This window comes from Stegastes partitus, unplaced genomic scaffold (assembly GCF_000690725.1).
Source record: "Stegastes partitus isolate 25-593 unplaced genomic scaffold, Stegastes_partitus-1.0.2 Scaffold760, whole genome shotgun sequence".
Taxonomy (NCBI): Eukaryota; Metazoa; Chordata; class Actinopteri; family Pomacentridae; genus Stegastes; species Stegastes partitus.
In genome coordinates this window covers 154,579-169,744 of record NW_007578491.1, presented here as the reverse complement: position 1 = coordinate 169,744, position 15,166 = coordinate 154,579, and the positions used below count along the sequence as shown (strand labels likewise).

Here is a 15,166-nt window from a genome sequence, read left to right as displayed (position 1 = left end):
ATTATTTTGGCCTCAGCTGTATATATAATTACATGCAACGTGCTGAATAAAACATAAAGTGCACTGAGTCGTCATTCAACCAGGTTGCACAGGAAATGTAAATGGACATAAAGTCTGAGAACATGAGCCGAGAGTCTGCGAAGCTCCGACTGATTTGACAGTCAGATGAGGAAACAAACAATCTGCAGCTGCAGATTTCTGCACTGATGACAGAGTCACTGTTTGACACCACACATCAGCATGAAAGTGCATTTGGAAAATCAGCAAGAATAAACCACACATTCTTGTTATTAGAAGTCATATGTAAAAAAAACTACGGGCGGCCGTCCGTTGGGCTTTAAAACAACTAAAAACAATAAAACCGGAATTTATAATTAAAATTCTAAAATAATATTTTAAAAGAACTAAAAACGACAACGCCACCTAGGAGAGAGCCTAGGACTCAAACAGGTTCTTAAAATCAAGCGGAGCAGAGTTTTAAAATAACCATCGGGACAAAGAGATCACAGTAAAAGCATTTAATAAAACAATGAATAATTCCTTCACCCAACCCACAGTCAGCCAAGGCCCTAGCAGTCTGTAACAATCCTTCTTTCACGCGGTCCATCTTCTCCTGCGGAGTCCTGGCGCCAACCACAGTCCACGTGTTTGGCTCCGTCAGACAGTCTATGAACACAAACGGCAACTGGGGACCCAGGCCGGAGGAAACAGGCGTTGGCGGATAGTCTACAGAACCCGGTAGCACCGTCTGGGGAAACCCCTCGCCGTCTCGGCTGGTTCTCGCACTTCCATCGCTGCCACACTGCAGAACAGGTGTGACTCTGCTGCCACGCGCTCACCTGCTCTTCCTCTAGAACCCGGTCGCACCGTCTGGGTAAACCCCTCGTCCGTCTCGCTCACCTCCATCGCTGCCACACGGCAGGACAGGTGCGCCTCCGCCGCCACGCGCCCACCTCGTCCGCTCCCGCTTCTTCTAATGTGGGGCCTTTTCTTCCGGTGTTGCTGCCGTTGCGCCCTCCCCCCAGCCACGGATTGGCCGCGATTTCTCCTCTCCTTCCCCTTAGTGGCTGGTTTTGCTGTCCATCAGCTCGACCACACGTGCAGATCATTCCTCATTACGTTCAATTAAGGCTAGAAGTGTGTCACAGTATTGCATGCACGCACATAAAAACAAATGTAAAGCACAATAAAAACAGAATAAAACCCAAAGCATAAAAAATTAAAATAAGTCAAATCATGCATAAACAAATATAAAAGCATGCATAAACACTGCAAACCAATACAATGATAAAAACCCATCACTTCTGCCTTATGACACATACAGAAGGAACATTCAGACGAGCCGTTTCAGCTCAGCAGCTTAAATTCTCATCAGGTCCGTGCAGGAACTCCAACATCAGCCATGCTGAAGAGGTTAAGATGTTTTGGGAACATTTTTAATCAGTAGTAACTATAATTTTGTACTTTTAATGGAAGAAAAAGGTGAAAATATATTGAGATAGATGCACAAAATGAATGTAAATTAAATGGAAAAAAATAACAAATTGTAAATAGTAGCTGATGTTTCTTTGTAGGACAGACAAAGGATGAAGCAGCTAAAAACATGTCATTTTAAATGGTGTTCTGGGGGCGCCGCTATAACTCACCAGGTTGAGCTGGCGTCCCATGTGCAGGGCTACAGTCCCGATGTGGAGGTCATGAGTTTGAATCCCGCTCGTGACCCTTTCCCACATGTCCTTCCCCCATTCTTCTCCCCTACTTTCCTGTCTCTCTCTCACTTCAGTATCAAATAAAGGCACAAAGGCCAAAAAAAAACAACTTTAAATGGAAATCTAAGCTGGTTCCTCTTCCTGCTGTTTAATGTTTCATCTGCAAACATCTCTGGATGATTACAAAAATGTCCAAACCCTTCAAAACGATTCTTCAAAAAGTGAAAATTTCCCTCAATTTAATTTACCTTTAAATGTCTTTCAATTTGAAGTGACTGATTCTTGCCTACATGATTAAACTTTGACAGAAATACAAGTTGGTTCAACTAATTGACATCGTATTCACGTACGAAGCTGTTCTTTTGTCAAAGGTCAGAGTGTGACATGGTATCAAAACAGTGCACCTAGTCAGTACTTTGATATAGAAAATGAAAATGCTGTGTTGGAATAAACTGGAGTAAAACTGCTCAAGAGTGGCAGTGAGTGTGCACATTCAGCACAGACAGGTTGAGCTGCAGGGGTTCAAGAAGGATTTGGTTATGAAACAATGTGATTTGAAATGGCTCCTAAATACATGTAACATGTTTCTGGACGATGTTTGTACTCAATAAGTTGTGCTTTATTTGGACTGTCCTCTAAGTTCTTCTTCTAGCTCGTCTCAGACATGTAGTAAACACACACAGTTTGATCCGACCACCTCGACCATCACGTTGCTTCACCAAATCAAATGGCCCGACATTGATTCGGGCAAAGATCTCAGACCAGAGTTCTGCTCCTGCTGTTGGGAGACGTGAAGCCAAACTGAACTCCTGCAGTGTGAACTCGACGTAGCTTTTAGGCTGGTCAGTTTGTCTAAATTAAAAACTTTCTTTAATTAACAGGGAGCTTGTTTATTAGAAAACATACTTAATTCAAAGAAAAACTCCTCCAAAAAAAAGTCCAAACAAACGTCCTCACTGGGGTCACGACATGTTGGTATTTACAACAACAGTGAGATATCCATCCATCCATCCATCCATTATCTATACACCGCTTAATCCTCACTAGGGTTATGGGGGCTGGAGTCTATCCCAGCTGACACCCTGGACAGGTCGCCAGTCTATCACAGGACTACACTTAGAGACAGACAACCAAGCACACTCAACAGTGACATATATATATTTTTTAATTGAATATTGATATGATATTTACAATAAACACATGGTAACTAACTATCTGGTTTACAATCCACAGGTGTCGCACCTTGCCATTGGTTGCTGGTGGGACCTCGATGTGTGGCCACAACTGCAACATCATGTAGCGACAGACCTGAAGTATGCATTGTTTATTTATTTAAAAATTTTTTTTGAATGACTTGATATCATCTCTTGTGGCCACACAGCTGGTGTACAGTGAAACTCTGCTAAGAACACATTAAAACATGTGCAGGACTGTTTACTGAAGGACACTGTGCATCATCTGTGTTGTTGTATTTGTGTTGAATTACTGACACTACGACATGAGTTCAGAACAATTAAAATCAAACCACAACCTGTTTAGCAGGTGTTTGTGGCCGTGACTGCAGAACCACACCTGTAACATCAGCTCTGTGGCGTCAACACTGATGTCTCCTCATGTCATGCAAACTTCTTCCAAATCAGGCCCAGTTTGACTCCCAAATGTGTGTTTCCATAAGTGAAGGAGAGGAGAAGGTTGGAAGACAATCTGCAGTCGGCTGGCCAACAGGTAAGACTCAGAACAAAGACCATGAGTGATTTTCTGTTTTTGTTGTACAGCTCAGACAATAATTACAAGGTTTGTTGTACCAAAAGGACAAATGATGACATAAATCTTTCAGCAATTTGTTATAAAATGAAATGTTACATTTTACTCTCAATTTTAAAACTAGAATAAGTCTTGAATACCGACTCGCTGACAGCTGGAACATTTAATTGTTTATAACGTTCAGCCTTCTTCAGGTATTCTCATATTTCCAGCTATGAACCAAACAGAGCTTTCAGATATCACAGTGTGCAGATGTTTAAATCATTTTCAGCTTTTAACTTTAATTCACTTTTAAATGATTTTATCTGTTTTATACTTTTCTTCTTGTCATTTCTATTGTTTGAAATTTAATGATTGTGGATTATACTTTGTAAACAGTTTTTTAAAAATATGAATTTTCCATTTAACTGCATGTATTTTGTTTTTATTGTCTGGTTTTATTTTGGTGTATGTATATGCAAATTAAATCACATCACAGTTTGGAGTTTTTTTTAAAAGATATAAATTCATTCTTCTGTAATGTTTAACTCTGGTTGCTTGAGTTTAAAACTCAATATTTAAAGCACACAAAGTCTGTTTGGTAAAAAAACAAAACATTTATGTCAAGTGCAAAAGCTCATATATATGGCTTTAAACTTTTAGCTCATATGTATTTGTACTGAAACTGACTGAGAGAAATTGCATCTGACTGTCCCGTGTTTGTTCATTTTGTCAGACAGCTAAACGTGTGTTCATGTTTCAGGGAGAAGTCGGAGGCTTTCTGCCGCCATGTTTGCCATGGTTTCCCTTCTCCCGCTGATGCTGCTGGCAGCACTGAGCTCAGGTAAATCTAACAAAATGCTTTTTAAAATCACTGCATCTTCTTTTAAGGACATAGATTCTAACTGAAAAACTACAGACTGTATATAAAGAAGGAAAACACGACACCTCCTGGTGGCTGGTTGCACCACAATAAGCCTCACCCCCTCCATATGAAACGAGTGTTTTTGACCTTGAAATACTGCTATTAATTTAATGGATTAAAACAATATTAACTGATAAGGCAAAAGCTGAAGGGCAGGCATGTCAGAAAATGCATGTCAATTACCTGTAGTACGGGCTTGTTCCACTAGGTGGAGCCTTGTCTGATACAGTAGCGAGGCAGTCACTCAGAATAAGGGAAGGTAGTGGTAGCAAGTAGAGAGCACTGTGGGAACCAGGTGAACCTGCCTTCACCCTGAGTCAGCTGGGATAGACTCCAGCCCCCCACGACCCTAGTGAAGATGACGCGGTGTGTAGTTGATGGATGGATGGATGTTGTAAATTAGCTGTTGTACCTGGTTGCTCCACCAAGTAGAGCCTCTAACTATTTAATAATGTAGGAGACGGTCACTCAGAATACATTGCATTGTCGGATATAATAAAGATTTCTGTAGAGGTTAATGACCTCTAGCCACAACTTCGAGATGAGATGAGTGGCAAATACCTTGTTTGTGGTTAGAAATAGCTCTACCAGTATATTGAATAATGTCCACTTTACTTAATTTGTTTTAACAATTATTTGATTATTGATGGACACTGACTGACACTGAAATTTGCATGCTTAAGTCAAACTAAAACATCTAAGTTAAAAAAAATAATCCAGTTTCAGCCATGTTAGGTTCTTTTAATTATTTTGATGTTTGTTCACATACGTCTGATCGATTTGTTATTGATTAGTTTTTTGATCCCTTTATTGTGCGTCACTGTGCTCATGTGATGTCTCAAAGCTACTGAACATCCACAGCGTATTTAAACTCTACACATGCAGACACTTTACATTCAAGACTAGGGGGTAAATTTGCCTTTTGAACAGGCTGCACAGAAAATGTAAATGGACATGAAATAAACTTCATGAGCTCAGACTTTGAGAGCCTTAAACTGATTTGACTGTCAAACTGGTACCAGATCAGATCAGGAAACAAAACAGCAAGCAGCACCCACACGAATACTGCCGCAGCAATCAAACCCAGTGCTACAGTCAAACACCACATATCTGCATTATACCCTATGAATTATTAGAAAATCACATAAAAATGAACACTTGGTGATGCACAATGGTCACGGAGAGATGCCGAAGACCACAGTCACAAAATGAGCACAAAGACGAGAGAAACAGCCACAAGAGACATAAGCATTACCACGAACACAAGCTAAGTCCACATTCAGTGCATGTTCTTCAGAACATTATTGTTAGTTTCCCCAAACTGCACCCTGGAGACACCCACAAAATATTTAAAGTATCTACCCACTCGTTCCCCAAGTTCCTCCAATGTGCTTTTTCCACTGTGCGTTCATTTAGTCAGCAGCAAGCATTTATAAAGTTATAAAGTGTTTCATTGTTACCTGGTTCCAAAGAATTCACACTTATTGCTGTCAACATCAAAATAAAAATTGTTTGATTTCTGTTTTTTCCGTCTCCAGAATCCACAGCCATTCAACCTGACAACAGCACCGGCAAGGCATTCTACATTGTCTTTCCAGAGAACATTGCCTACTATCATCCCACTGCACCCGTAAACCGCATCTATGTCTTTGCCTTACATAACAACACAAAGATAGGCATCACACACCCCTACCATCAAGACACCGTCAACTTACAAGCTGGAGAAAGTCGTGACTACACTCTGAAAGCAAAACTGGAACTCAATAAGACAGAAACCTCTCCTAACGTTCTTGAAATTACAAGCAATGAAGAAATCATCGTCCAGGCCGTTAGCTTCAGAAGCTACAGCGTGCAGACTGCTCTGGTTATACCCACTGAGAAGCTCGGCAAAAAGTACTTCATCCCACCGGTACCCACAATCCAAGGATCCAGCGACACTGCCACTGGAGCCACCCCATTGGTAACAGAGCGAGGCCCGTTCAGACTCATTATTGTCAATGGTGACCAAGCTAACAAAGTAACTGTCGAAGGTCAAAACTCCAAAGACCTTCCTCTTCAGCCCAAACAGGCCACTCAGATCTGGGTACAAGAAAGTGACGCTTTGCGAGTTGTGCAAGCTGAACAGCCAGTGGCGGTCCTGTTTGGTCACCCATGTGTGATGCACAGCGAATGCACCTGTAGCCTGCTGTACACCACGTTGCTGCCAGCCAGAGATGAGAAGCTGAAATTCTTCGTCCCTTCAGCTTTCCCCTGGGAAAGTGAAGAAGCAACAAATATTCTCCTATCAGAGACAGGATCTGCCAAAATACAGGCCTTTAACCCAAACTCGCCACTGATCGAGGTAGCCGGCACAGCGATCTTGCACCGTCCAAAATTACTCCTCACTCTGATCCCGGAGACGGACTTCGCCTGTTGTTTTGTTGTCGCCGCCATCCCCGACATGAAAAACTATGCTGTGATCGTGGTGCACAAGGATGAAACTGACGGGGTTCATGTTGGAAGCGATCCTCTGCAAGCTTCACAGTGGAATGCATTGAAAGGGACAGAGTACGTCTCGACAAAAACTGATTTGCCGAAGACAAACACACTGACCAAGAACCTCATCTGGCATGCTTATTCGAAAATGGCTGTCTACTTCGTGGGACACAACGATAGTACCATGTTTGGAAACCCAGCACCTGTTATCAGCAAATCCTCAGGTATGGAGCCACACAGTGTGCCACCTTTAAGTTCAGGTCTACATAGTCCTTCAAGTAAAGCATACATAAAGAAAGATTCAGAAAACCTTTTAGCCCTAAAATGAGTGTGTTGCAGTTTGCATTTCCACACTCATTAGGGCTGGGCGATGAGTCTGACCACACTCAGGACCAGCTTGTACAAAGTTTCAGTCATAAACTCAGTTTTTAAAACATTACCTGTAACCAAACAAACAATGAGCTAATGACAAGCTTCATGGAAGTAACATAGCGGTTGCTGCATAAGCAAGTTGGCAGGGAAATGCTCATGGTGGCAGCTTGTTTCAGAGCAGACCAACACACCGTTTTTACCCAAACAACAAACGACAAACACGTTGATGATGGCTCCTTGTCAAAAATGTCCTTCAAATTCACTCTGTTTTCTTTCTTTGCACTCCTGAGCAGATTTTAGGGGTTGCGTCTTGCGTCCGGAGGTCATAAAAATCGGAGACACTGCAGAAGGCTGGCGTGAATCTCTGAGTTACTGCCAAGCGGAGGACATGGATCTGCTCTCCTTCTCTGAGGCCAAAGTCCAGGAGCAAACCTCCAAGAGAGTGTGGGAGGTCAGCAAGGGCGACCTGTCGGAGGTATGGATAGGCATGCGTCAGAGCACCCTCAACGCGCAGTGGTACTGGGGGAACAACGATACGGTTAACATCACCAACTGGCAAAAGGATGAGCCCTCGGCAGACACCCACCGCCAGTGTGTCCTTATGGATCTGAAAAACGCCCAGGGCTTCTTCTGGAGGAGTGAGCACTGCTGTAATGCCTTCCATCCCGTCTGCTACACAAAGCCGAAGCTCGTTAAGTAGTGGCACCATCAATGAAATAGTCTAATTAGTCTCATCTATCACCATAGGGTAGCTGCCATGCTCTGTTATAAATATTATTAGGCTATTAGAACTGATTAAAGTTCTGTTTAAGTCACTGATTTATATCTGAATGTGGATTGCTCAACTTGAATAACTGTATTAAAGCTGGAGTTTGAATTAGACAGACTCCGTCGGACTGAACATGAGAATGAACGTCAAACAGAGATTTAGATTTTCGGGGACAATCAATCATCGTCTGAGCAACTGAATCCAGTTTCAGTGCAGTTCAAGTATTGTTTTTGAATTATTCAAGTTAGACGTTTCAGTTTTCGTACCATTTCTCACACTAACCAACGCAAATGCAAATTGTATAATTCAGTTTTTATTAAAATTAAACAAACCGAACAATTCAATTTTTACTACAATCTCTGAGGTTATCTATTACAAACGGAAATTATGTGAATCAATTCAAATGTTTTCATAAATTGTTCCAGTTAAACGAATACATTTTTATAGTTTGTCAAGTTAAACCAAAACAATTTTACTTTTGTGATTTAAATGCAGTGTTTTAATTCTGTTATTCAAGTTAAACAACACTAGTTGTGTGAAAGCTGTTGTTGGTCAGACGTGTTGTAATGAGGTGACTCAACTTTTATGCAAATTTCTAACAAACTTAGAAAGGATTTTTTTTTTTGTTAATCCTATATATATATATGTTGCTGGACATGAGCATAACAGAACATGTAGTTGTTGTATTTTAGCAGAAATTAGCTCGCATGTGTTGAATGTATCTGAATTTAAAGACACATATTGCAGTTATTTTAAGATGAAGCGGTTTGTAAATACTGTCTAGTTTTTAAAATCTTCTTTGCAGTCCCGCTTCAACGTAGAACCTCCCGTGTGCCTTGTGTTTAACTTTATTATTTTTATGTTGCTGTGGCTGGATTGTTATTGAGTAGCTGTAAGAAAACGTACGCTTGCATCCACTGGTGGCAGATTTGAAGTTAATTGAATATGTTGTGGTGTTTGTAGCGGGGTTAATTACTGCAGTGTGACACTAATGGAGACACGTTTCATTGAGACTTATTTTAAAAATGTAAACATAGACTTTTTTAACTGATGGGTGAAAGGATGTAATATTTACCAGTTTGTCAATTTTCATTGTAAAAATCACCATTAAATACACGTAAAACTGGACTTCTGATGTTTTTATTTCCCACAAGCACAAGCCAGTTCAATAGTTTTCCTGTGGTTTGCACCAAAGGGATCAATAAAGTTCTATTCAGTCCAAAAACATTTAAAACCATTTATATTCATGCGGTTTTTTTTTGTCTGATGTTAAGGTTCTTGTATCACCAACAGTCTGTTTAAAGCTGTAAAATGTAGTTAGCACCTTAAAGTGCAAAGAGAGGAATTAGATTTTTATCATTCGTGAAATAATCCCTGGACAACAAATAACAAATATGAACAATAAAATGTAAAGCTCATAAAATAGGACAGATCAATGGACAAAACTAAACTGAATAACAGAAGTTCATGAGCAGATGTTAGGACATTATAAGTGTTTATTAATGTACGGCTTTTATTCTAAATGCTTCTTCTCTACATCAGAAAAACAAAAGTGTCAACTGGAAACACACATGGTTCTTCAAAGTGACGCCATAAAACCATTTCCAGAAAGATGTTCTGTCTTCAAACGGTTCTTCAATGAACCCCCAAAGGTGCCTCAAACAACAAATGGCTCCTTTATGGAACCATAGATATAGTGCTCCAAAGAACCTTTAAAAAAAAAATAGGTTCTTTAAGGAATCATTTTCAAAATAGCTCTCACCTGGTTGAGTTTTTGCAGCCGGTCTTGAGAATCTTTTAGGTCGTTTAATCAAAAGTATGAATTTCTGGGGTCCTTACGTTTGTTATTTGGGGTTTTAGACTGTTGATCAGACAGAACAAAAAGTTACACAATAAACTGCGACGGACATGTTTCACTGTTTCATGACATTTTATTGACCAAATGATGGAACACTAATGAAAATAATTGCTAGTTGCATCTTTAATTTTATGCTAATGTCTGCCACCAAATCAAATAACCTTTAGTGCTTTAAAGAACCACATGAAGTACAAGAAGAACCTCCTAAATGAAGACGTTCTTCAAATGGTGGTGATGCTTTGAAGAACCAGAGAGATTTTATTTTTCTGAGCGTATGAAAATATATTTCTATCATTACACACACGAACAAGCATTTAGATCAGCTCACAGCGACATGACATTCTGTCCTAATCCACACATGGATTATGTTACATATATATAGATATAAGTGTTGCAGGTTATTTGGCCCAACAGCTGACTCCCTGCAGAGCTCCACCCTGCACCACCCAAACGCCCATCCCCACCAGCAGCAGGACTTTGGCACCCAGAGACAGCGACAGGAGGAGAAGCAGTGGAGGCGAGGCTCCGGTCATGGACATGGGGGGCCGGGGAGGCAGGACGTACAGGGTGGCCTGCTCTTTGCCCAGCGGGTTGGAGGCGCTGCAGGTGTACTGCTGCCCCGGCTCCACGTCCCTCAGCTGGCTGACGGTGTGGAAGTGAGTGGCGGAGCCCTGAGAAAGAGGCCCGACCAGAGAACCTTCCAGAAGCTCGTCCGGGCCGAGCCACTGGACGTCGGGCAGCGGGGAGCCCTGAACCCGGCACAGAGCTGTGTAGCCGGACTGCTCACTGCCCTCCACGGCCAGGGCCAGGATCTTTGGAGGAGCTGCAGGAGGAACACAGGAGTTAGTCTTCTTAAAGCCTTTATTCACCGAAAGTAAGTCGGAAAAGACAAGTTAAAAAATGGTGACATTAAAAACTGTGAAATAATGACAAATAGTTATATTTTTAGCGTATAGACAAACGGTACACTTGTATGGTCACACAGTGGAAAAGAACAAATTAGCATATATCCTTTTTTTTTTTTAAATTTACAGCCAACATGTAATTAATACCTTTTCCTGTGATTTTACTATTATTGTGCTGATTATATGTCATTTAACAAAACAAGAAAGATCTCTAAAATAACAGTTACTAATTCTTTACATTATTACATTTTCAGTCCTTAATAGACTGCACAATATTTTCCTTTCAAATAACGGCACATGTTTATAAAACAATACATTTTAATTTACCAGTTTAAATACAGTAAAAAAGTTGTTTCACTTCATCGTCAAATAATAAAAAAAGGAACAAAATACTAATTGTAATGACGGTTTTTACTGGTTAACCTGTAAATTAAAACTTTCTGCTGTGATTTTAATAGTTATTATCTGAAAAAGGAAAATCAGTAAAATGAAAAAAACAAAGACTGTAAATTGTGAGGAGAAAAAACAGCAATAAAAAAAAAAAATCAATTTTTTACAGGGTACATGAATGGTTGCAAAAAGATCAAATTTGCCTTTTTAGATAAACCTTTTAATTTATTTTAATGAGCTGGGTCAATATAAAAATATAAACTCACATTAAAAAATGAGAAACTACTACATGGAATAACGACTTTAGCTGCCGATCATTAAATAATTAAAACTACCTTTGATTACAAAAGGAAGAACTGGTTCTTCTGTAACACAATGCAGTTTGTTGGTTGAGCATATTTTAGTTGAAACTGTCTGGACTTTAAAAAAAAAAAAAAGTATGCAAACTGTTTGTTTAAATTGTCTTTGTTGAGCTGAAACATAACTTTTTAGAGACTTAAATGTGGGTCAGTCGATAAAAAATGACCCAAAACCTGGAAATAGTTCTCGCTTTTCCCTTCTGAAACAACTGAAACTTTTAATTTGTGTTAGTTTTTCAAGCATTTTAAAAATTTTTCCTGCACCAGTTGGTTCCAAATAATTGAACCTGAAAGAAATCATCATCATCAACAAAACAAAGTCACTGTTTGGACTTTTAAAGGATTCAGTGTTTGACTTCATAAATGTTGAAGGTGCAGTGTTTTGGACCGTACCCTCCACTCTGAGCCTGGTCCCCATCTTGTCCTCGAAGCTGACGTGCTCTCGGCCCTGAACCTCCACCCGGCAGTAGTAGCGCCCGCTGTCCTGCAGGGTGGCGCCGTTGATGCGCAGCGACAGGTCGTGCTCACGCGGGTTCCCCTCCAGACGGTAGCGTTGGTCCTGCTGCGGGCCCGGCTCACAGGTGGGGGTTCCGGGCCGGCTGGTGCAGCGGTACAGGACGGTGGCGCCGACGCCGTGGCCCAGACGCCACAACACTTGCAGGGAGGAGTGCTGCGAGTGCTGGGGGTGGCTGAAGGTGCAGGGCAGCACCACCGGGTAGCCCTCGATGCCTCGCACCTCCGAGTGCACCTTCATGGACCAGCCGTCGTCTCCGGAGCCGAGAGTTGCTGCTCAAATATTTACCCAGAGAGACACGGTAGTCACTTTAATGGCAAAACAAATACACCAGAACGATCCTTTAAGTTAGTTCAGTTGGATTTACACCCTCGTTATTTACGTTTTTCTCACTAAAAGCGACTTTAACCATTTAGTGAGCCACACTTCTTACACTTCTGCTTTACTTGTGGTCTACAGAGGAATCTGAGAGGCTGCTTCTGTCCGAAACACAACAGCTAATCCACAGAGATCTCATTCTGACAGATTTAAGGTGATTTAAATGAAATCAGCTCACCTCCTATAAGAGACAACAGCAGAGTGCTGCAGACCAACCGGGCGTCCATGCTGAGACCACTGAAGAGACGAGGAGGCAGGACGGCTGCTTCATGTGACTCAGTACCTCCCAGACACATCCCATGTTTTTCCATTCTTCTATTTATATTTCCTTTATGTCTCTGTTGTGTGCTAGTATGAGGAAATCAGTTGTCTATGTCAATAAATCCAGTAAGAACCTACAGGAGAAACACATTTAACTTTAATTCCAAAAAACAAACTCAACAGTCTTTGATGTACTGCGTGTACCAGCAGTAGTGGACGAAGTACTCAGATGTCTTTTTACACACTGACTGATATCTATTCATAATAAAACCTCTGAATTTATTAGCAGATAGGTTTTGTATTAATAACTGAAAATAAAAAGTTACAGGCAGCAAATAGCATCTCCTGGTAAGCAGTGAGCAATTTCAGTCTGGCACCAAGCATCCTCAGATCATCCATCCATTATCTCTACACCTTAATCCTCATTAGGGTCATGGGGGGCTGGAGTCTATCCCAGCGGACTCAGGGTGAAGGCAGGTTCACCTGGACAGGTAACCAGTCTATCACAGGGCTACACTTAGAGACAGACAACCAAGCACACTCACATTCACACCTATGGACAATTTACAATCACCAATTAACCTCAGCATGTTTTTGGACTGTGTGGGAGGAAGCCGGAGAACCCGGAGAGAACCCACGCTGCACGGGGAGAACATGCAAACTCCACGCAGAAAGATTCCGGTGCCCCCACCGGGACGTGAACCGGCGACCTTCTTGCTGCGAGGCAACAGTGCTAACCAACAGCCCCAGCCAAATCAGCAACTGCCAATGCTTGACTAACAAGTAGCAATTTCCAGGCAAGCAACTAGCAATCTTAGGCTACCAACTCAGAATTTCAGGCTAGCACCTAACATCCCCAGATCAGCAGCTAGCAATCTTAGACTAGCAACTAGCAATTTCAGGCTAGCAACTAGCAATTTAAGGCTGGCAACTACCATCTCTGGATTGGCAACTACCAGTCTTAGGCTAGAAACTACCAATTACGGATTGGCAAGTAGCTTCGGCTAGCAACAAGCAATCTCAGTGAAGCAGCTATAAATCCCAATCTAGCAACTAGTATCTCTAGGAACGTAACTGGCAATCTGAGACTAGTAACCAGCAATTTCAGGCTAGAAACCAACGTCTCGTGGTTAACACCGAACAACCTTTCACTAGCAATCACCAATCTTAAGCTAACAAGTAGCAATGTTAACATAACAGCTACCATCTGTGTGTTCACAAGTTTTCATGTTAGGCTGGCAACCAGCATCTCCAGCTGAGCAACTAGCAATCGTAAGCTATCAACAGCAATCTTAGGCCAGAAACTAGCATCAGCAGGTTTGAAACTGGTAATCTTACGCCAACAACTAGCATCTCTAGAATAGCAACTAACAATCCAAGTCTAGTCAAGTGTCCAAATCTAATTGTTTTTGTTATTGATTCTTCTACCAGTTATTTTTAAAACTTTATCTGCTCTGTATAATGGAAAAAGTTTCACACATTTCTTTTGTGAACAGTAAGCGACCATTAAAGTACATACAGCACGTTTCAAATTAGAGACTGATAGTACCATGTTGTAGGAAACTTCCTGCTTAAGAGCAAATCTGAAAAAACAAAGTACTTCTGATCAAGGGGTGAATTTATAGGGGGAGAAAAAAACGTATGTAAAATAATATGTATGCTAAGAAAATGTTTTCAAATGTTTTGTTATATGGACATTAAGTGAAATAATAATTCTGTAGCTGCTTGTTGATGTATTTAGTTGAAGTGACCTGTGGCCTGCTTCTCTTTTACTTCTTCTTTCTAACTGACTGGAAATATGTAGTTTACATATGACACACTTCACACCACTTCCTGCATTTACACTTTTCGTTTGAGAGTCTGACCTTTGTGTGTTTGCGTCTTATCAGCCAGAGGATGTGGCAGCAGACTCTTGTCCTGTCTGTGATCATCACCGGTAAGATACTTCTAATTAAGAACAATGAGAGCAACCAAAAGCCTTAGAAAACATCTTTAATAGGGGAGAAACATTTGATTGAAAGAGGAAACGTATTTTTAAGCTCATCAATGTATATAAAAAACAGAAGTGGTTATTGTGACATCCTCCACTGGTTTTACAAGCACCATTGTAAAGCCTCAAAGTTTGGCATTTGGCCATTGCTATTTGGTTTATTGCTTCTATTTTCCTCTAAATGGGAACACGGTTTATTAAATTAACATGTGTTGAAGGAGAGTTGAAACTAGTGATTGAGACCATAAACGTATTAACAAAATGTTTATTAAGGTAGCAGACGAAGTTACAAGCAGCTTTATTTTCTACTCAGTACGATCAAACTTCTTTTTATAGAGGAGTCGCCTCCTGCTGGCTGTTAGATGGAATGCTGGTTTAAAGTACCTCTTAGTTTATCAGCAGAACAACTTGTCTTTGGTTCTTGAAGATGCTTCGTTCAGGAGGCGCGCTCAGTTCTAACTGACACATGTGGAGTCCCCGGTATTTCTTCTCGACCCCAAATCCAGTCCTGTCTCCAC

The 15,166-nt window shown here is 41.0% G+C and overlaps 2 protein-coding genes across 2 annotated transcripts in view; one reads left to right on the top strand and one right to left on the bottom strand.

The window, feature by feature from the left end:
• Window positions 1-9,471: 9,471 nt before the first annotated feature.
• LOC103364584 (sialic acid-binding Ig-like lectin 15) lies at window positions 9,472-12,628 on the bottom strand. Its single transcript, XM_008291736.1, has 3 exons — window positions 12,576-12,628; window positions 11,899-12,291; window positions 9,472-10,674 (listed from the first exon to the last, which is right to left on the bottom strand). The coding sequence occupies exons 1-3, from the start codon at window positions 12,622-12,624 to the stop codon at window positions 10,250-10,252; spliced, it is 867 nt and encodes a 288-aa protein (XP_008289958.1). The 5' UTR covers window positions 12,625-12,628; the 3' UTR covers window positions 9,472-10,249.
• Window positions 12,629-14,564: 1,936 nt separating this feature from the next.
• LOC103364583 (sialic acid-binding Ig-like lectin 15) overlaps window positions 14,565-15,166 on the top strand; it is a 13,104-nt gene continuing 12,502 nt past the window's right edge. The window contains exon 1 of the mRNA XM_008291735.1: window positions 14,565-14,594. The gene's annotated coding sequence lies outside the window, so the exon portion shown is untranslated. The remainder of the gene's footprint in view (window positions 14,595-15,166) is intronic.

Excerpts from the sequence above, each read along its gene's own strand:
- LOC103364584 (XM_008291736.1), bottom strand. The coding sequence starts at position 12,624 with ATGGACGCCCGGTTGGTCTGCAGCACTCTGCTGTTGTCTCTTATAGGA. Across the intron at positions 12,292-12,575 it reads GCTGTTGTCTCTTATAGGAG|CAACTCTCGGCTCCGGAGAC; the intron begins GTGAGCTGATTT and ends ATATTTGAGCAG. Across the intron at positions 10,675-11,898 it reads GACCAGGCTCAGAGTGGAGG|CTCCTCCAAAGATCCTGGCC; the intron begins GTACGGTCCAAA and ends TTCCTCCTGCAG.